Source organism: Varanus komodoensis, unplaced genomic scaffold (genome assembly GCF_004798865.1).
Source record: "Varanus komodoensis strain SLA01 unplaced genomic scaffold, ASM479886v1 scaffold6_2, whole genome shotgun sequence".
Classification (NCBI taxonomy): domain Eukaryota; kingdom Metazoa; phylum Chordata; class Lepidosauria; order Squamata; family Varanidae; genus Varanus; species Varanus komodoensis.
Window position 1 is genome coordinate 6,401,101 of NW_025336346.1, and position 21,658 is coordinate 6,422,758.

Sequence of the window (21,658 nt, forward strand, 5' to 3'; positions counted from 1 at the left end):
AACATTCTTCTTCATGTTTGGAAATCCCCTGAACAGAAAACTGCTGAGAACTCAGTAAGCAAGATTTGTTTAATGTGTTTTCAGCAATTTTCGTAGGGCAGTACTTGAGAAAAGCCAGATGGACCAGTAAATGGTCCAGCAAGTCCATTGTAGTGGAAAAGAAACAACTGTAAACTAGGAATCCCATGGTTCAAATCTCAGTGCTACCGTCAATTTACTAGGTCACCCTAAGGGATTTCTTAGCCCTCCTCATCTGTAATGTGAGGCAAAGGATATGTATTCTACAGAGTTGTTGTAAGGATTATAGCAGTTTGTAATGTGTGTGAAGTGCTCTAAACACTCAAATGCTACATGTTATTGTTGAAATGATTGTTGACTTATGTTTCTATGATGAATGGAATTTTCAAGTAAAGGCTGAGTTTTCCTTTTCAGCAAATATTTTAGCTGAGGCTATAAATAATGTCATTATGCTGATTCCTTGTTGTTAGTAATAGTACTAACAATTGCTTGTCTCTCCTATTCTTTTGTGTTCTTCTGGTATTTGAATATTTCCTGTATTTATAGGTAGTGTCAGATATCATTTTTCTTTTGTGCTGATCAAATTGTACACTTGAACAATTAACTAAAATTGGCTTAATGCCTACATTAGGGTAATTATATAGTACCCTTACCAAATAGTCCCTGTTTAGCATTCTGCACACTGGATGCAAACATGCTCAAAATGCACATTAAATTTAATTTAGTTGCCTGTAGCTAGATAACCACTGAGTCAAGTACCACTGGGTCCATTTTCACATAATGTCAGCATTTGGTGGCAACTCATAGGCTAGTTATAATTAACCCATGATTTGTGGGTAGTGTTCTTGCATCAATCTCAGTTTGCAGCAACAATCTATGAATGCTTCATTTGTAGATTGTTAGTGTAAAATCTGAACCTGGTCATTTATTTATTAACTAAGCACAAACTATGGCTTTGAATTGTTTAACCCATGAACAACCCAATGTGTTTGGGTTTGGCTGTTACGCTGACAACCTTGAATGGGGCATTTTAGGTTGTTGCTGCAATCTGGAAGTGGTTTGCACTCAATAGATTACCCACAAATCATGGGTTAATTAACTTGTCACTGATTGCTGCTGTTTCATGTGAACAAGGTGGCTGTCTTTATATCCATCTGAATATTTCCTTGATTTAGAGGATCTAAAGGCTGCAGTTTCCTTGTTTGAAAATAATTAAGTTGAACCATCAGTGGGGAAGCCACAGTTTGTAGGGAACTAGCAGAAGCAATAGAGGGAAGCTTTTTCTGCCCATTACAGAAAAGCCAGGTCTTTTCCTTGTTGTGCCAGACACCCGGCTATTTTTTCACTTAACTCACAGTGCAACTGCTTCCTAACAAGCACTACTAAACTCCCTGCTGTTATTCTCCCCTCCACTGCCCTGTCCACAGCTTTAGTTAGACAAGGAAAATGGTTCTTCAGGATCAAATCATTAAGACTTAGGAAAGTCACTTTAAGGAAAAGTGGCTTATGTTGAAATTCTAAGAATCAATGACAAAATATCTGTTTTTCATTCCCTGAGGGTACCGTTTAAGGCAGCCTTTCTGAACCTGCTACTGTCTAGGTTTGGACCACAACTCCCAGGGTTTGTGACCATTGGCCATGGTAGTTGATATTGATCAGAGCTGAAGCCTGTTGCCTCTGGAGTGTACCATGTTGAACAGGGAAGCTTTAATTATTATTATTATTATTATTATTATTATAACATTTCTATGCCGCCCCTTGCCGAAGCCTTGGGGCGGCTTACAACACAATAAGATACATTGAAATACAATAGAACATAATAAATTACCAATAAATACAGAAATACAAAAAATACACTGAGATACAATAATATAAAATTAAAATTAACAGTATAAAATAAGTAAATAAAGAATATAGGAGGAGGAAAGAGAAGGAAGAGGAAGTTGCCCTGGCCAGATCATATATTTTAACAATTAAAATGATGTTTAAATAAAAAGGTCTTTACCTGGCGCCGAAAAACCAGTAACGACGGTGCCAGGAGGACCTCTTTGGGGAGTGAATTCCATAGGTTGGGTGCCACCGCAGAGAAAGCCCTCCTCCAAGTACTTACTCTCCTAATTTCTTTCATGGAGGGTTCCCGGAGAAGGGACTTGTAGTGCAGAATCCTAGTGCTGAGGCTATCAAACTGGATATCTGGATTTCTTTTTTTTAGATTGTGTTCTGTTTCACAGGCATGCAGCTGATTTAAACATCTTATTGAGAATATTTATGAGTAATTGTACAAAAAGTAGAATGTCACAAACCTTGTTTGAATGTTTGCTTGCAGAAACCAGTGGATGCTATCAGCAGTGAGGTTCAAAAACATGGAATGTACAGGCAAGAAAAGGTAAAAATCAAATACGGTTTCTTATGTGAATTTTTCTGTGGTTTAATAGTAATTAGTAGAAGGAAGCCTGCACGAGTATTTCAGCAGAATGCTTTGTCTCAGAAATCAGTCATCAATTTTGGTAACAAAAGCATACTGTCTGAGCTGCGAGAACGGTTATTATTAACATGTCCACTGTGTGTGCCCACAGTGAACGTCAAGATGTTTGGTGAAGGACAGACAGCTATCTGCAAACATAGGATTAACTGAAACCCAGGAGCTGCAATTCTCCAGGAATCCTGAGCATGCGTTTACAGTGGGCATGTTCACATGTCACACTAATCCTCCCTGCAAATAAACCACAGTGGGTTGATTATTTGCAGAATAATTTATGGTACGCCCAGTAGGTATTCAGGGTTGCTGTGGCTTATTCTCTCCTTCCTTCCCTCTCAGTCCTCCACTCAGTCATGGCATGGATTCTAGGGGTACCGTGGGTAAGCATTGCTGGTGCTGGTGTCCCATTTTCTCTGTTCCTTTCACCCACCCTTTATGACTGTTTTTTAACTATCAGGAATATTTGCACAATTTAAATAAATGGAAAAGGAAAGCTGGGAAGTAAATGGAAGGGTAATTTGTGCACCTGCAGCAACAGAGCTTGTTGCCATTTACTTCACAGGGTTTTTTTAACAACTGAAGTGGCAGAATGGGATGAAGCAAAGGGAGCATCAGCACCTGCAATACTTACCCCCATGAAGTTCCATGCACTTCATTCCACGCAGGCTTGTTAGTTTAAATAAAAGCAAGACACAAACACTTTCAGGGAATTCTAAAAAGGAGCCAGGGAAGCCTGTGTGCAAGAGAGGTAATATATCTCCTTTAGGGAGTGACTAAAGCATTGAGGAAGTGTTGAACAGGGTGAAAGATACCAAGATGTGTCAGTTCAGCACTTAAAATGCAGGGGAATCACATCTTCAAGGTGGAGATATTGTCCACCACCCACTTATAGTGCATTTGCTCCTTTGCCTTCACTCCCCCAACTCTATTTTTTGTCCTTCCAAATTGTATAACCGGGTTCCTTCTTTCTCTTACTATTATGTCTTCTCCTGTCCTTTGCAACTGTGTGTAAATTAGCTTATATGCAACCTTGTTTTGTCAGTTTCCTTATATGTTACCTACTCTACATCTCTGCTCCCTTGGATAGCTGATACAGGTCAAGAAATTGACCTAGCATGACTATAGGTATGAGGCAAGCATAAGAGTGTGCTTGAGAAAAAGCCAACAAAATCACCACCACCATCGCCCCAGTTGCACACTTTTGAGGCACCAAACTATAACAATAGTAATTCTAAAAGCTAGGGAACAAGAGATGGTCCTTCCAAAGTGCCCTTGGTGAAAGAGTTGCCAGTGGCGAGGTTGTGGTGAGTGAACAGTGTGGGTGTTTTGCCTGCTCTTGCTGAGTGACTCAATAGGCAATCATAGCAGCCTATGATAAAATTAGCCTCCTGGGTTCAGATGATACAACAAACTGCCATAGTCAAGAACAACCCTACAACAAGCTTCACATTCTGTATGGCTAGTTGTTGAAAAATAAGCCATGGAAAATGTTCCAGGTTCAGCTGATATGACAAGCAACCGTAGCTGGCCACCCATGGTGGGTAGTCATGTCAAGGGGACTCAGTCAGTGTGTTGCAGGCATACATCTCCCTTTCACTTAGAGAGAAATGCTGCATGTTCCTCAAATTTTCCTTATGTGAAATAGCTTCAAGTTAGGATTTGAACCTGGATCTTTCTGAATTCTTTTCTTCCTATGAGTGGTCTATATGGACTGAGCTGGAAAGTATGACTCAGTATTCAGTTGGCTAGGAAAGTACAATTTAGATATTTTAACAGTTTGATCAACATTGCACTAAAGTTATGTTTATCCACAGTGTATATTCATACATAAATTATCAAAATGTAAGTGAGGTAGAGCACTTTATGAGTTGTGCTGTCAGTGAACCAAAAACCTCTGAACTCAGAGGTTTCTGTTTGTCTAGTGACTTACTGAGCTGCTTCTACCAGAGCGGGAGGAGTGGTAAAGGTGATTTTAGCTCTCCCTCCCTCCCTCCCTCCCTCCTAGGAGGAGAGGCCTCTGTGCCTAGTGAGGGTGTGGCGGGGCATGACTGGGGCTGGAGAGGTCATAAGATTGTTCATATTCTGATCTTTGTCCACTGGCATGCCTGCTTTCTAACCTCTTTCAAGGCTGCTTCTGTGACCTTGGGAAGCATCTAGAACAGTTCTTTGTATGACAACTGCAAGAGGGCAGGTTGCAAGCTGGAACTGGATACTAGATAGCAGTATCTGCAGCCTTAGAACAGGGAATCTGAAGAATCATAAGACCCCAACATGTTATCCTGCAGCCATAGGATCTTGTATCTCTGTAAGCACCATTTCTCTCATACCACATGTGATGCTCTGAGGATCAGGTACTAGATAACTCCCAGGCCTTTTCATCAAATAAACCTTAAGATGTTTAGAACTTTGGTTTTTTAAAGCACCATTTTGTATTATTTAATAGTTTTAATATCGTAAGTCTTGGATTGGGAGAGTGTTGATAGACTGATTTGGAGATAAAATGTTGATGCTTCTCTGATCAGCACTGAGTTTCATTCACAGTTGCAGTGCAAAGATTGGAAGGATGCATTCACACAACTCTTCACAGATGGTTGGACACTCTTCTTTTCTGAATGTCTTTTCCTACTATTGGTTTTTTTAACCTTCATGCAGCATGGTAAGCAATGGTTTTTCATCTTCCAGCAGTCAGAGATGGATTTTGGAGAAATTCCAGATAAACAGAAAATTCAAGAAATGGAAACCCCAGAATTGGTCAGAAGGCAGCAAGAACAGATAGATGAAGCCAGTCTTGCCAGTACCCTTCAACATATTGTGGGACAGCTGGATGTTCTCACCCAGGTATAGAATGCTTTCAGGAGTTCTAATGAACCCCCAGCTAATGTCTTCATAAAACCTGTGTTGATAGTTGCAAAGAAGAACCAGTTTTAAGAAGCTGGTGGATAAGTTTTTGAGATATTCCATTTCAAGGTTCGGTTATGGGCAGTACTTCCTTTTAACTTGTCCTCGGGTAATAGGAGCAAATGCAGGTGGTTATGATTCACACAATAGCCATTAAGTTCAAGTCATGAATGTTTGAACAATGAGCTGCTGCCTATGACACAAATAGTAACTTCTCATTCTATGTACTCATGGAAAAATAAATCCTTGAGTTGGACTTCACAAATGGCAGCCAATATATTTTCCCCTAAGTAGAAGTGACCCTAGGGTGGTCATATCTAGACAGTGGTGAGCTGATTTTTAAAGAAATTTGGGTGCTTTTTTTGTTTTTGCCTTAACCACTGCTTCTTTAACAGTGTGCAAAGCTGAACTACTTGGTAATAGTTTGTTTTTGTATGGAGTAGTTTCCCAATTGGCATTTTCATTGAAAGGTTTGCTTCAGAATAGAAAGCTTGTAAGACCCAGCTTCTGCTGATACCTGGCACCGGTTACCTGTTGTTGGATGGCCAAAGGTATTAGGTGCTACTTGTCCCGTGCCTCATTTGTAAATAGCTTTCATGGAAACAACTTTCTCGTTCCTCTTTCCATAGTATGGGTCCCCCTATTTTATTTCAGTATACCTAATCACCCATCCGAAGAATAATCCAATACAGCAAATTGAATATGCATTCACTGAGCAGAAGCAGTTAGGCAAATGAAAAGAAGTTCCCAAGTGTGCATATTAACATTGCAGAACATGTATTCTATAGGTGAAGGCTGCTAGCGAAAAAAAATAGAACAGCTCTTGAGTTGAAGTTGCCAACACTGAGTGATTCTGTAATATGGTGAGACTTGCCCATATTTATCCCCCACTTCCACTACTTTAGCATAACAATAGGAAGGAGGGAAAGTTAAAAGAAGAAAGCAAAACTGAATGATTAGAATGTTCAGGAATCATGAAACTCTTGTACTGCTGTACTTACCATTCTACCCTAAATGATAAAATGCAGTATTATGACTTACACTAGCAGCTGAGGTTGAACCCGTTATCCCTGTCAAAGATTTGGTATCCACAGTAGATATCTGCACCTGGCTTTGTTTTAATCTTTAACTGTATATGGGAAGAAAACTGTTCAGCACTCAGTCTAGATGCACAAAACGTCAAAATCAACTCAGTTCATATTTTTGTCTGTGAGTTCAGTTGTTTTCCTTGGTTATAATGTGAACTGCCTTGAATGCCTCCTACTGTGGCAAAATGGCAGGATATAAATGTTTGTTTAATTAATTTGAATTTATCATTGTGTTAAATAGCTTCCTTCTGCCAGACATATATCTGTTCATTCAGTTTAGAGGCCACCCTGTAATAAAAAGGTCACAGGTCACAAAATAAAACAGGCTAAAAACATAAATGATAATGTAATACATACAGGGCTTCAGGAAATAAAATCACAATGATACCAGTTTTAAAAGCCTGAGAGGATAGGGTTGTCTTTGCCTGGCACCTAAAAGATTACACTGGAGTGCTGGGCAAGACTCCTCAGGGAAGGTATTCCATAAGTGAGAAGCCCTCTGCTGTGGCCATTTGGTGGAGGATCCCAGAGGAGATGAGTTAGTGGGGCAGGGGGGTGAGTAGATAGAGGAGGGACATTTCTGGCCCCCAGCTGTTTAAGGGACTCAAGGTCAAGACCAGCACTTCCAACTGGGTATGGAAACAGACTGCAAGTGCATTTTGGAATGGTGAGGCTGGAGTGTCTTTCAATCTTGAGAACAGGATGTGCATAGTCAGCCTGGCTTTTCCAGCTGTAACATGTCAGCTAAAGAAGGATGGTTTTATTGGAGCAAGATACGGGCTACTGATGCCTTGCTCAACAATGACATCTTGAGAATCATCCCTTTTGTACTTCGTGATACATCATGCACGCAGCTTGATCTGAATGTCAGTACTGCATTCAGTCCAGAGAGTTTCTTCGAAGGATCTTGCATAGATTCTTTAGAAAGGCAGAGACTGAAATTAGCCGTAGTCCTTATAGTTCTCTTATACTTATTTCACTAATGTAGGCAAAAGACACAATGTTAATACTGACTTTTATTCTTTGTTCATAGCATTAAAATATAAGCTGTAGAAATATTTGCTTGCTATCTGTATAAATTATGTTTTGCACTGAAAATTGTGCTAAGTTTCTGATAGCAGAGGGTGCCTCTTAGCCAGATGGCTATGTTGCAATGAATGCAAAAAGTCCTGTGGCATTTCTATGAAGATAGATTTATTGGGTTGTTAATATTACTCTGATCAGTACCATAGAATGATCAGTAGAGGGCCCTAAAATACAACATGCCATATTGAAAGAGAAGCTTTGTATGGGCATTCTAATATATCTGAACTTCATAGTCAAGCTCATACATGATTCCTTTAAATATGTGTGTTTATCATTCATAGAAGGCATCAGAATGATTAAGGAGGTTACTGATGCTAGCTGCCATTTTATTTCTTCTTTTATGTCTATTATTTTATATTTGTTTGGCATCATTCAGCTCATCTTGCAGGATATTCCCCTCTGAAGTCATTGCTGCACACAATGGAGTAGTAATTTTGGTATATACTGAAAAGTGGTACCCAATTTATTTGTCTGTGGATGGCAAATCTAAATAGTCCTGGCTGTATTATACTTTCACTGCTAGAGAAACTTTTCATTGCTACGAAAGAGAACTTGGGATGTGGCTATGCAGATAGGACCTGCCTTAGTTTCATCAGCTCCCTATTTGCTGTGGCAGCAGGCAAGTAGGATTGCTCACAAGCAAGACACTTGCATGCCAGTAGTGACCCTGAATATGCACTTCTACTTTCTTCCATAAAAGTTAATTGCGGCAATTCATTCCTGCGAGGCAGAATAAAACACTGTGTGGAATAATAACATGGTGGGCATTCCTGTCTTTGCTACCATCTTTGAGGCTTGGTGGAGTGCCCCCCATTGATGGGGAACCCATAGAGAGCCCTCTTTTCTCTTTCCCCCTCACCAAGCAAAATATTTTTTAGATAGTATGACCTCTGCCCTTACCAAACACACCTTCTGGTTTGGAGAAATTGGGGGTAGGGGCAGACATGGAAAATCAGAAGTATCTTAGATGTTACTCTGCCTGCTGCATTGGCATCCATAAGCAGCCTGGACAGGTGGACGGTGGACTTGTGGGAGGGCCTGTGGTTCATGCCTGCCCTGCCTCTCAGATGTGACTGGCCTTCAGCACATAGGTCATTACGGGCTGTATTTTCTTGACACCATGACATTTTCAGAGGGGGCAGGCTTATGGCCTTGGATGGGGTGATTCTTTGGCAAATTTTATTTGAGTTTGCTTTTCTTATCTGGTGTGTAATGGTGACAGTAACTTATGGAGAGCAGCAAGAACACACACATAATGCAGTGAAACAAATGTTCTGTTCACCAATCAGCTTTACCCTTGTGTATCAGCACCTTGCATATGAATTGAGATGTTTCAACTTTGTGTGACTTTTTTGTTGTAATTGTGGCTTTATGCTGTTGGAAGTCTTGTTTATGCCTTAAACCATATGCTTGGATATAAATATGAGGTGCAGTGTAGTCTGTTCACATTTTTACTCAGAAGTAAGTCTCACTGAGTATGTTTTTGTCCCAGATAAGGGGAAAACAGTTGTTTTCTTAAACTGTCAGTCTTAAAGCACCTTTTTCATTTTGCAGACTGTTTCCATTCTAGAACAAAGGTTAACATTAACAGAAGACAAGCTGAAGGAGTGTCTTGAAAATCAACAAAAAATTGCTCAAAGTAAATCCAATTGATCCTCCAGAGAGCTGATGAATCCAACAATGTAGGAGTACATGTGCATTCTGAGAATTTTGTGTGAATGGTTTCAAAAGGAAAATATTTCCTATTTTATTAGACTAAATTGTACAGTTCAGAGTATTTGTAAATACATTTATATTAAGATTAAACTTTCTCTTATTAAAAGATCGTAATTTGTGATGTTTGGCTTTACCATGTGAGTTCACAAGTTCATTTGGAAGTAACATCAGTCGCAGTTCTCAGAACTGCTGTCTTAAATGGTATGCATCCTTAAGTTGAAAATGATACGTTTCTAGAACCTACTGAAGTAGACTGGTTGAGGAGCAGAGGGGAGCAAACATAGACTGGAGAACTATGTGGGAGTTTCCTTCCAACACTGAATTCCCTCAGTGCCGAATAAGTTCTTCAGTCCAAATGCACTACAAGTATTCCAAGTAGAAATGTGAATCACCCTTGGGGGAGATTCCGTTTGAAGCCTCAACTGCTAGAACAACATTTTAAAATCTGAAAGTCCCTTGTACAAAACGGTCCTGGAATGCAGGATCTATATATCTACTTTTTCAATAAAGTTTAACCTTCACATGAAATACACCAGCAAATCAGATCCAATTTCGGTCCAGTTACTTGTGAATATTACTTGTCTAACAATTAAATATCAGATCCCTTGACTTCTTTTTCCCATGTGTATATATGTGTACGTAGACTCTGCTAGCTTTGTATGCATGGCGATTTGTTTTAGCATAGCCACACCTTTGGTCATACTGATAAGAGTACTAGGAATCACCTTAAATGCAGGGGAACTACGACTGGGCTGACGTGATGTTACTTTTCTGGTGTGGGAGGCACTGCTGCAAAGGTAGCTTCAGATACATAGAAACACAGAAACAGAACAAGTCAGAAGGGGCTTCCCGGGCCATCTAGTCTGACCCTCAGCTCCAGCTGGCTCATGACATGCCTACCCATGTGCATGTCCAGCCTATTCTTGAACACCCTCACCAATGGAGCTTCAACCACCTCCTGTGGAAACCCATTCCATACCCAGGAGTCCTAATCATCAGGAAGTACTTTCTGGCGTCCAAACTGAAACTTGGGTCCCTGAGCTTTGCTCCGTTGGAACACGTCCCATTCTTCTCTGCAGAGGAAAAAAGCTCATGACTCACCTCTGTGTGACACCTCCTTACATACCTGTTTGTTGCTAACAGGTCCCCTCTGAGTCTTCTCGGTGCAGAAAAGACCCAGTTCCCTCAGTCTTTCCTCATATGGCTTACCCTGCAAACCAGCCACCATCCTTTGGCCCTTCACTGTACCAATTCCAACCTTACTATATTCCTCTTGTAATGAGGGGCCCAGGACTGAACTCAAAAATCCAGTTGCAGGCGCACCAGAGTCATATAGTGGTAGTAATACCTCTCTCGATCTAGAAGCCACACTTATGGCTATGCAACCAAGGGTGGCGTTTGCCCTCTTGACCACCGCATCACACTGCTGACCCATGTTTAGCCTGCAGTCAACCAGCACCCTGAGATCCTTTTTACAAGTGCTGCTCTCCAGCCACTTGTCCCCTAACCTGTATTTATAACACCCATTCCTATGCCCCAAGTGCAAGACCTTGCACTTGTCCACGTTGAATGCCATCCTGTTGTTCCCCACCCACTTCCACAGTCTGTCCAGATCCAATCTAGAAGTGTGGCTTCTAGATTGAGAGAGGTATCACTACCACTCTGTTCAACTCTGGTGCACCCCAACTGGAGTAATGTGCTCAGTTTTGGGCCCTTCATTACAGGAGGGATATAGCCAGGTTAGAGTCAGTGCAGCATAGGGCCACAAGGTTGGTGGTCGGTTTGCAGGGGATGGGATATGAGGCGAGACTGAGGGAACTGGGTCTTTTTAGACGATACTAAAACTGGTGCAGTGGCCACAACTGAGGAGCAGGTACTCGAGATCCAAAAGGATCTGGACAGACTATGGAAGTGGGCAGAAGACAACAGGATGGCATTCAATGTGGATAAGTACAAGGTCTTGTTCTTGGGGCATAGGAATAGCTGTCATAAGTACAGGTTAGGGGACAAGTGGCTGGACAGCAGCACTTGTGAAAGGGACCTCGGGGTGCTGGTTGACTGCAGGCTAAACATGAGTCAGCAGTGTGATGCGGTGGTCAAGAGGGCGAATGCCACCCTTGGTTGCATAGCCAGAAGTGTGGCTTCTAGATCAAGAGAGGTATCACTACCACTCTATATGACTCTGGTGCACCCCAACTGGAGTATTGTGCTCAGTTTTGGGCCCTTCATTACAGTAAGGCTATAGCCAGGTTAGAGTCAGTGCAGCGTAGGGCCACAAGGTTGGTGGCCGGTTTGCAGGGGATGCCGTATGAGGCGAGACTGAGGGAACTGGGTCTCCAGCCTGGAGAAGAGGAGACTCAGAGGGGATCTGTTGGTGACATACAGGTACGTGAGGGGTTGCCACATGGAGGTGGGTAGAGACCAGTTCTCCCCTGCAGAGGAAGGCAGGATGCGCTCCAACGGAGCAAAGCTTAGGGAGCCAAGGTTCCGTCTGGATGCCAGGAAGCACTTCCTGACAGTCAGGACCCCGAGGGTGTGGAATGGGCTTCCCCGGGAGGTGGTTGAGGCCCCATCGGTGTGGGTATTCAAGGATAGGCTGGATGTCCACATGGTGGGCATGTCGTGAGCGGAGCCGGCTGGAGCCGGGGGTCAGACTAGATGGCCCGGGAGACCCTTTCAGACTTGCTCTTTTTCTATGTTTTGGATCTGGAGTACCTGCTCCTCAGTTGTGCCAGCACCCCCATTTTAGTATCATCTGAAGATTTGATTAGACTTGTCACCTGCTCTTCCAGGTCATTGATGAAAAGAATTGAACAGAATCAGTCCCAGAACAGAGCCCTGGGGGACCCTGGTTGTCACTGACTGCCATCCTGATGAAGTTTTGGGTCACGTGAAAGGAGTATCTAACTTAGAAAATGAGACAGCACTGGAATGGGAAGGAGTTGCAGAGTGGGCTTCTCTAATATCCACAGGGTATCTGATGTTACTTGAGCAGCACAGGACGGGACCATGGTGCAGCATCTCCAATGCTATAAAAGTAAGCTGTGTGTTTGTCCTCACTTTGGTGCTGAAATGCTTTTGCTTCTTTCGAATACCTCCATCATGGCTAATTTTAAAGGCATACCTGCATTGCTGAAGGTCCTTATATTCGGACTCCCCCTCCGCCAACAGATTCCCCCTATTATTACCTACAGTCTTTTAACATTCCTTAAGAACAGCAGTCTTCTCTGACATCTTCTTTTCCAGAGAGTCATCTTGGCTAATGGGCGGGATAGAAATTTAATAAATAAATATATCTGCATGTGTTTTACTAAAATCTTTAGTCTTTTTGGAGTCTCATTATTTCCACCTGGGAGGTTTTTTGCTTGTTGTCTTTTACCTCATTTTCCATTTCCTTCCACTATACTGTACTCCAGCCATCTCAGAAAGTCTGTTAAGAGCTTCAGGTTATTTTGCGTTTTGGCTCGAAATGAAACGAGGGAGAGATTAGTTCCATTCTTTCTTTGTTTTTGCAGGCAATTTCTTTCCTGAAACACCTTGCCCAGGGGTCTGGTGCACGTTACGGGAAATGGTCAAAAAGGAAGCAAGAAGCTTGTTGGCCGCATGGGCACCACATGTGGAAACGGCTCGGCATCTGCCCATTTGGTCCCACCCCCTCTATATTTCTAGAAAGAATGGGAAAATAATGCCAAGTGTGTCTTGCTTTCTCTTTTGTCACTTTACATAATGTGCAGAGACACTCATTCTTGTAGGGTGGTACCCATCCTTCTGAGGTTCCTTTTATGAATTTGGAATGCAATGTGCATATGGAAATCTTGGGAATTTGCTGGTGAGCTACTGGCATATATTTATTGTTGCATTTACCTTTTAAAAAAAATTTACCCTTCTCCAGGGAACTTAGGGTATTGTCTGTGGAGTTCTACCCTGAGTTTGACAACAAATTTGCAAGGCTGGCTAAGCTAAAGATGGTGACTGGTTTAGTTCGTCAGTGAACTATATAGCTGAGCAAGAATTTTAATCCAGTATTGTCTGGCCTCAAGTCCATCCACTTCATCACATTGACTTTCTTTTGCCGTTAATATGTACAGTCTCTGAATGCCACCTTAATTATGTTAGAGTGATGGGAGTTCCAGTACAAAGCTAAGCCTTTATTTCAGCTTGACCCAAAGCCCAGTCCAATGTCTACTGAGAAGCAAGTGCCATAGAATTCACTGGGGCTTAATTGCAACTAGATGTGTTCAAGGCTGCATTCTTACACCAGCTTTGTAAGGTTTGTAACCAGTGTGGATTTTACTCTTGGAGATGCTCCCATGCTCCAGCAACATACTCAAGTGCCTTCTCTAAATAGTATGTTCCTATAGCATAGACCTCTCAAGAGTTCAGGCATTGGCTGGGCTCTAAGTGTACTCTGACTGGTGTGAGAAGCATCTGTAGGGGCAGCTGTGACCTTAGGTGTAAAAGGATAGTATATAACGGGACTTTGTTTAGAACAGGAGTGGTGAATGTATGACCCTTGAGATGACGGACTGCAAGTGCCATCAGCCCTAGCCAGCATGGGCTGGTGAGGACTGCAATCCAACAGCTACTGGAGGGTCACAAGTTGCTCACCCTGGATACTTCTTAGGCAAATCTGAGACTTATGATCTGGCCCTTCCATTGTCCATACAATGGCAGAAGATCAGATGATGTGTCATTTGTAGCAAAGGAATGTGCTGTGCTGATTAATTATTTTAGAAGCATTCCAGTCAAGCTGGTGGGATCTTTCATTCCATTTGGAGGTGGACCTGTAAGGAGCTACTTGTGGACCACAGCCGGAAGCACCACTGCCTTCATCTGGATTTCCTCCTTTGGATAGATAAATGTGCCTTCTTCAGTTTCCAGTCAAATATGCTGTTTGATTAATATCACTTATGCATTATGTTCATTAATGGGTGCCACCAGTATAATTCAAGTTTGGACCAAGTACTTTGGCAAATTTTAAGAGTATTCCTTCCCCTGTGCAGGGGAGGAGGTAGCTATAAATACACTTCACTCCTAGTGTGTAGCTCTTTTTCCTGACAATGAAACATCTGTGCTGATCGTTTTGCTAAGCTCCTAGTTCAGGAAGCAACTGAATAAATTGGTGAGGGGTGGAGATGTGGGGAGGGATTGTTACAGATTCCAGATTTAATATTCCAACAGCATTTAGGAAATTACTTTGTGTGACTGATTCTGGGGAAGATGACAAAAGGGTTAAGGATTCTGTTCAAATCTTGGAGGCAATTACTAAGCCAAGTTCCTAAAAAAGCAGTTTAATTTGTTGCCATTAGGTTTGCCAAACATATGACCTCACTAAAGTTTTTAGTAACAGCTCTTTTTACTCAGATTGGTCCCTAGGGGAGACACATATGCCAGAGGGCTGAAGTGAAGGGAATTTTTTTGGCTGTTACGGGCATGGAACATGTTAAAACATACTTGTATATTGCGGAGGGGGGCAAAGCTGTCTTTAAGCGATGCCCATGTTCCTTCCTGTCTAGGAGCTAACACTGATGCAAAAACATGGTTAATTTGGAATTATCTTGGAAGACATACACAGTGCTATATGAGTGGTGGTGATAGGCTGTGGGTCAGATGGCCAGCGTGAGTTGACTCTGTTTCCATTCTCACAGTGACTGTGTAATCTCTCTGAAAAACAGGCCCACCCTTTGTGCAGATCCTAGTGTCTGTGTGTTTATGCACGTGCACACACACACGCACACAGGACTTAAACTCAGCCTCTAAAATATCTACTGCTTTATTTTTCAAAGCCTGCTTTATTTCCTGGTTTGCATCCATTCAGAAGGGCTTGCAGGAAACAGGGGCCTTTCCAGCTGTTCTGAAGATCCAGCTTCGGGGGGAAAATGCTTCCAGTCTGGATGCATCTATGAATGTTCAAAGGCTAGATGGTATACAATTGGGAATTGAGATCATGTGACTCTTACCTTGGTAACAGAACATTGCCCTGCAATTACCACAGAGAGCATTAAGGAACAGGCACGCCTGGATTGCCTTCCTTGGTCTATATGCAAAGATATGAGGCAAGACTGAGGGAACTGGGTCTCTTCAGCCTGGAGAAGAGGAGACTCAGAGGGGATATGTTGGCGACATACAGGTATGTGAGGGGATGTCACATGGAGGTGGGTAGAGACCTGTTCTCCCCTGCAGAGGAAGGCAGGACGTGCTCCAACGGAGCAAAGCTCAGGGAGCCAAGGTTTCGTTAGGATGCCAGGAAGCACTTCCTGACAGTCAGGACCCCGAGGGTGTGGAATGGGCTTCCACGGGAGGTCGTTGAGGCCCCATCGGTGTGGGTGTTCAAGGATAGGCTGGACGTCCACGTGATGGGCATGTTGTGAGCGGAGCCGGCTGGTGCTGGAGGTCAGACTAGATGGCCCGGGAGGTCCCTTCTGACTCGCTCTGTTTTCTATGTTCTATGTTTCTATGGTCGTTCCGAGCACATCTGTTTTTGAGCTTCATCTTGGTTTCTTCTGGGAATGACCAGTAAGCTCAGTGCAGGGGCAACATGCATGAAGAAAGTTTCATATATGACCCCGGGAATGGTCAGAGGACAACATTCTTTTTCATGGCAGCGGAAGGCTGCGCTGAGAGATCTGCCATCCTCTTGATGGGGTTCCAGGGGGGGCTTAACAAGGCTGTGATAGCAACAGTTGGTAAGACGCTTGCTTGTATAAGCCTCCTGGGTAAACCCACTCTCTTATAAGCAGGTTTACAGCATGCATCAGCTGCAGGCGCTAGCCGGTGGCCTGCATATGTGAATGAGCAGATTTGTGTTACCTGAAAGACGATCTCCCATTCGGACCTGACAAGGTCCTAAGGTTTTCTGGAGCGGCCCCTTCCTGTATCCTGCAACAGCGGAGGCCTGTTTGGTGGGGAAACATGAGAGAAAGAACACCTCCTCAGCCGATGCTTCCAGACTCTGGAACCTCTGCCAAGGGAGGCTAGCTTGGTTCCCCCTCTGCTGTCCTCCTGCCAACAGGCAAATGCTTTTTTTATTCAGGCAGACCTTTGGCATACAAGCGGGTCTGCTGCTGAAGAGGGTTTTAACTGATTCGATGCTGTTTATTGCTTTTATTGTGTGCTCTTATGTTAAGCTTCTGCTCTCGTTTGTATTTATTGTTGGCAGCGCTGAGCACCATTTTCTGGCAGAAGGACGGATTCCAAAATAATAAGAGGATTTATATGGGGAGGTGGGACCCTTTGTTCAGGCAGGTGCTTTACTAGGGCTGGAACATCAGGCCATGGGTCCTTCTTGCTTGGTCCTTCTGACACTGACTGGCAGATGCTCTCCAGCATTTCAGGCTGGGTTCTTTCCCAACCCAACCTGGAGATGCTTGGAACTGAGCTTGAAAACAGGCACTGCAAGAATGATGTATTTTTTTTTTCTTTTTAGGGAAAAACCCACCTGGGCACCTAGCGGATGCCCAAAGATTCCAAGTATGGAGGCTGCCTCTGCGGGGCTGAATCTCTTTTGACCCCCAAGAGGACTTTGATTACTGCCCTCCCCTGTCCCCTCTGAATGTGTTACACCTGGGACAGGGATCACTGAATTGTAACTAAAGGGTTCAAATGTGCTCTCCATAAGGCTTAGTTTTGACTTGTGGCCTCTGTTCTTGGACAAGGACACTCTCCCTTAGCATCTGCCTGTAATGTCATCCACTGGCATTTTCAGCGAGAAACGGAACATAGCATTTGTATGTGGCATGTTCGATAATATGCATCAATCTCCAAATGGGGGTTGGACAGGTATTCCTTTCAACACTTCTTGAGCCCTGGTTGTGTCATGCTGGTTGGGTAAGCAGCTTCTCCCTTTGTTGCTGCTTTCCTAGTATGGCCAAGAGCTCCCTTAATCATCCCCCCACGCCATAAATGGGTCATATGAGCAGCAGTGGCTCCTAAAAGGGTTAATGTAATAACTTTGCAGTGAGGGTTGTTTGGATGAAGTTCAGCATTGCTTCACTTCCCTTTTACACTCCCTCTGTGAGTATTTTCTTAACAGCTGTCTGGGATCTGTTCCATGCAGACTTCCCCTAGTGTGGGCCTATGAAAACATACAGTCTGCTACTCTCCGTAGAGTTTCCATTGTCACACCCTTTACTGGAAGGAAAGCGAGAGCTTTACGCATAGGGCTTAAATTTAATATGTAGTGCATACTTTATTTTAATAAGTGAAAAAGAAAGAACAATTCCATTGTTGTCTGATCTCCCAAACACTTGAACACCCTTACCACTTGGTCCACGTAGCCAAACTTCTCCTAAAACTCACTTATAATATAGAAGTAGGCATCCTTTTGAGGATAAAAGTAAAGTTGCTACAGTTGTTCCCATCGTGGTCTCTTTGCCTTTTAAAAATGATAGAGCAGGCAGGGATTGAGCAGGCGGAGCATGCCCCAGTCTTGCATTTCTAGACTGAGAAGATGCACCAGTTGAATTATTCCTCCCAGGGAACCGTTAAAAGTACAGAGGGCACCTGATGGGCTGCCAAATCCAGTCCTCACCTCCAACTGTGGTTCTGGCTAAGTTACTCTCCAAGTGTCTGTTCCTGATCTGTGGCATGAGAAAAAAATACCTTCTTGTGAAGCTGAAAATGATTATTCTAAAACCCATTTATGCAATAAATCGATACTTTCCATAACACGATAGTTGACACAGAGCTCAGCAACATGGCAGCACTGAAAGGCAGAGCCTCCGTCCAAACCACCTGAGCTCCACCCTTGTGCAACCTGATGGAAGAAGTGTGTATCCCTCCCTGCTGCCATCTTCCCTATTAGCCGAGGGCTGTGTCAAGGCTTCTGCTTGGCGTATGGCTAAGCCACCTGCACCAGGGAGCCATGAGGGGGGTGGAGGCACCAGGACGCTTGTCGTGGCCCAGGGCTGCAGGGGCTGCAGGGGTCGGGAGAGAGGCACCAGGCCTGGGCAGCAGAACTCAGGGCAAGAGTCCCAAGTCCAACATCAAGGTTCTGTAGCAAAGTCCAATTCATAGTCGCAAGCCAGACCAAAGTCAGGAACCAGAAGTACGTATTACAAGACAAGGAAGGAGCAGGAAGACAACTGAGCAGGGAGCAGGTGCCTGAGGTGGGGTAACCAGGCAGGATTCAGGGGCAGCGCAGGTGTAGCAAGGAAGGCCAGGCATGGTGACGCAGCAAGGCAAGGCAGAAACCAGGTGCGTCAGGGACCAGCGAGGTGCAGGAGCTGACCTACAGCTCGAAGGCCTGCATTGCTGGGGTGAGAGAGCGAGGCAAGGCAGCCCCAGGTGCAAGCGCTGGCCCACAGCTAGCAGGGAAGCACGCTTTGCCAGGCTACGTGGCAAGGGCCAGGCAAGAGGGAGGCCCAGCGGCAGGCAGGACAAGCTGCATTGCTGAGGGAAGCCCTTGCTCTTAGAGCTGCGGGAGAGGCCCTGCTCCGGGAACCCTCCCTGGAGGAGGTAAAGAGGACGTCTACTCGGAGGAGGGCCGTCTCCGCGGTGGCTCCCAGACTGTGGAATGCGCTCCCCGGAGAGGTGCGCCTGGCGCCAAGCCTATACTCTTTTCGGCACCAGGTGAAAAACCGTTTTATTTGAACGTCAGTTTAAGAATGAGATTTTAGAAGTTAACAGTCGCTTTTTAAAGAATCTTAATTATTTAAATATATATTTTCTCTTTTGCATGTGAGTTACTCATTTTTAACTGCGATTGTATTTGTATTACTATTGATTGTACTTATTATTACTATTGATTGTATTTATTATTACTATTTATTGTCTATTGTATTATTGATTGTTTTTATTGTTGTTGTTGACTTTAAGCTTGTCAGCTGTCCTGAGACGCTGTCGTGAAGGACAGGATAGAAATGATTTAAATAAATAAATATATGGCTCTTCCTCTGGGGCTCCCAGCTGGTGCTCATCAGGAGGCAGAGCGCTCCAGCAGGGCCTGGGACTGACCCTATGAATACCAGGACAGGCGTTCTGGTTCTGGCCACCACATGGAGCCCCAGGGCAAGCCAGATCCTGACAACTCTTGCCTCATTCCTTGCTGGGAATGAGAGGGGTGATTGTTCTTGGTGTGCGCCCCCCGATCACACTGATCTGGACTCCGAGTTGGAGCATGAGGAGGAGGAGGAGGCAGAGGGGCTGGGAAGGTGGGGCTCCAGCCTTTGAGATGAGGCACTTACCTCAAGACCACCCTTCCCAAGAGCTCAGGCAGGCTCTGAGAATCGCCAGCACAAGGCTGAGACTATGGGCTTCCCCCAGGGCTCCCCCAGAACTAGGACCTCATGACATGGTGCCAGGAGAGGAGAGCCAGCCAGCCACCTGGAGGGTTGGAGTGCAGGTCCTCCTGAAGGGATTGGGCCCAGAAAGACTCAAAAGGAGGGTTTCCAGAAGTAGTTGTCTAGCTAGGGTAGCTGGGCATGTTCGGAGATACGTTCTGTGGTGATGCAGTTTATTGGGTACACCTTGGTGAATAAAGGGCTTTTGCAAAGGAACGGCCTGTTGCCTTGAATGTGCAAAGGGAGGAAAACCCCAGCTCAAGGTGATTCTGAAGCTTCTTAATGGGATGGAGTCAAGCAGCCCTGGGTGCTGCAGAGCTTCTCTTCACAGCCAGCAGACTAGAGGCAGTGTGTCCTCTGGGGTGGAAGCTGCAGAAGAGCAGACACAAAGATGGCACCCTCTCCTATGTAGAACTTGGCTTGCGACACACATACCCAACTTGGTGTTCTGGCACAGATCGCTCAAGAGAAGAAATTCAGCCCATTTCCCCAGTTAATGGCAGTAGGAGTTGCACCCCCTGTTTGTCCTTTAGATGTGATCCTACACACAGTTCCTCAAAAGTATGTTCTATATAAAGCATAAAAAGTAATGAAGAGCAGACATTGCTTGTGCCTTTCCTAAACATTCCTTATCTATAGTAAATACGGCTGGGTGAGGTCATATTTCCCTGCCTAGAGAGGAACTTGACACTGCAAAGCCGAGCCAAGCACAACAGGAACTGACAGTTGCAGGGCTTCAGGTTCACAGATGGGAGAGTTGAGAGAGCCTGATGATGGCGTTTGATGTTGTCTAGCTTAGCAATAAATAAAAGAAGGAATAAAAGAAAGGAATAAGTAAATAAAGGAAAGAATAAAGCAGCTGGAGTAGAAAGGATACTAGTAGGACGTTTCCAAGCTGCAGAGGCTGAATCAGTCCAAATCCTGACAAGAACATGCCAACAAATATGGGAAACAAAACAATGACTGGAAATATTCGATATACATTGTAGTCCCCCAGAAAGGAGATGCAAAAGAATGCAACAGCCAGAGGGCCCATCACAAGCAAATTGATGCTCAGGGTGTTGCAACAGTGTGAGCCAGTGAGAGCCAGTGTGGTGTAGTGGTTAAGAGCATGGGACGGGGACTCAGGTGATCTGGGTTCTAGTCCCCGCACAGCCATGGAGCCAACTGGGTGACTTTGGGCCAGTCACAGACTCTCAGCCCAACCTACCTCACAGGGTTGTTGTTGTGGGGATAAGATGGAGGGGGAGAATGATGTAAGCTGCCTTGAGCCCTTTGTAGGAAAAAGGCAGGATATAAATTGAAAAAAAATAAAAACAAGGAATATTACCCGATATGGAATGAGAAATGCCTGATGTTCAAGCTGGATTCTGAAAAGACAGAGGCACAAGATTATATGTGTTAGATAGTGGAACACAACAAAGCATTTCAGAAGAGCAGTCTATGTTTTATAGACTGCAGTAAAGCCTGAGACTGTGGATCATAAGAAGCTATGGATGGTCCTGAAAGGAATCAGTGTGCCTCAGCACAGGATGGTCCCGATCTGTAACCTGTATCATGGAAAGAAGCAACTGTTAGGTAGGACAGGATGTGGAGAAAGAGAATGGTTTCCTATTGGCAAAGGCATCAGGCAAGGGTGCCTGTTATCTCCCCATCTATTCAGTCTGTGCACAGAACAGAACATAAGGAAAGCTGGATTAGGACCAGAGGGCGGAAAATTGGTGGAAGACATCAATAATTTAACACAGCATACTGCATTGCTGGCAGAAAGTAACAAGGAATTGAACTGATTCCTGATGAAAGTGAAAGCAGAAAGTGCAAAGCAGGGCTGCAGCTGATCAGTACAAAAAAATCATGCCTACAAGAAGAATTACGGGATTTTACTATCAACAATGAAGAAATCGAAATTGTGAAAGGTTTCACATGCCTTGGCTCAGTCGCCAATTCAAAGGGACGCTGCAGCTAAGAAATCTGAAGACTGAGACGTGGAAAGGCAGCCATGAAGGGACTAGAACTGTTAACCAAGTGTAGGGACATTTCATTGGCGATCAAGGCCAAGTTCATCCACACTATTCTGCTCCCAATAACCATGG

At 44.1% G+C, this 21,658-nt stretch overlaps 1 protein-coding gene across 5 annotated transcripts in view; it reads left to right on the forward strand.

Annotated features, from left to right (window-relative positions):
• POC1A (POC1 centriolar protein A) overlaps nt 1–21,658 on the forward strand; it is a 50,043-nt gene that overhangs the window by 23,040 nt on the left and 5,345 nt on the right. For 2 of the 5 annotated variants that reach the window (XR_006416698.1, XM_044451309.1), the window contains exons 10-11: nt 2,345–2,404; nt 5,180–5,335. Coding sequence is in view for 2 of the 5 variants with exons in the window: in XM_044451309.1 (XP_044307244.1) it covers nt 2,345–2,404; nt 5,180–5,335 (216 nt within the window). In the remaining 3 variants the exon portion in view is untranslated. Of the gene's footprint in view, nt 1–2,344; nt 2,405–2,594; nt 2,778–5,179; nt 5,336–9,123; nt 9,392–21,658 lie in introns of those variants that run through there. The other 3 variants (XR_006416700.1, XM_044451310.1, XR_006416699.1) reach the window with 3 other exon arrangements.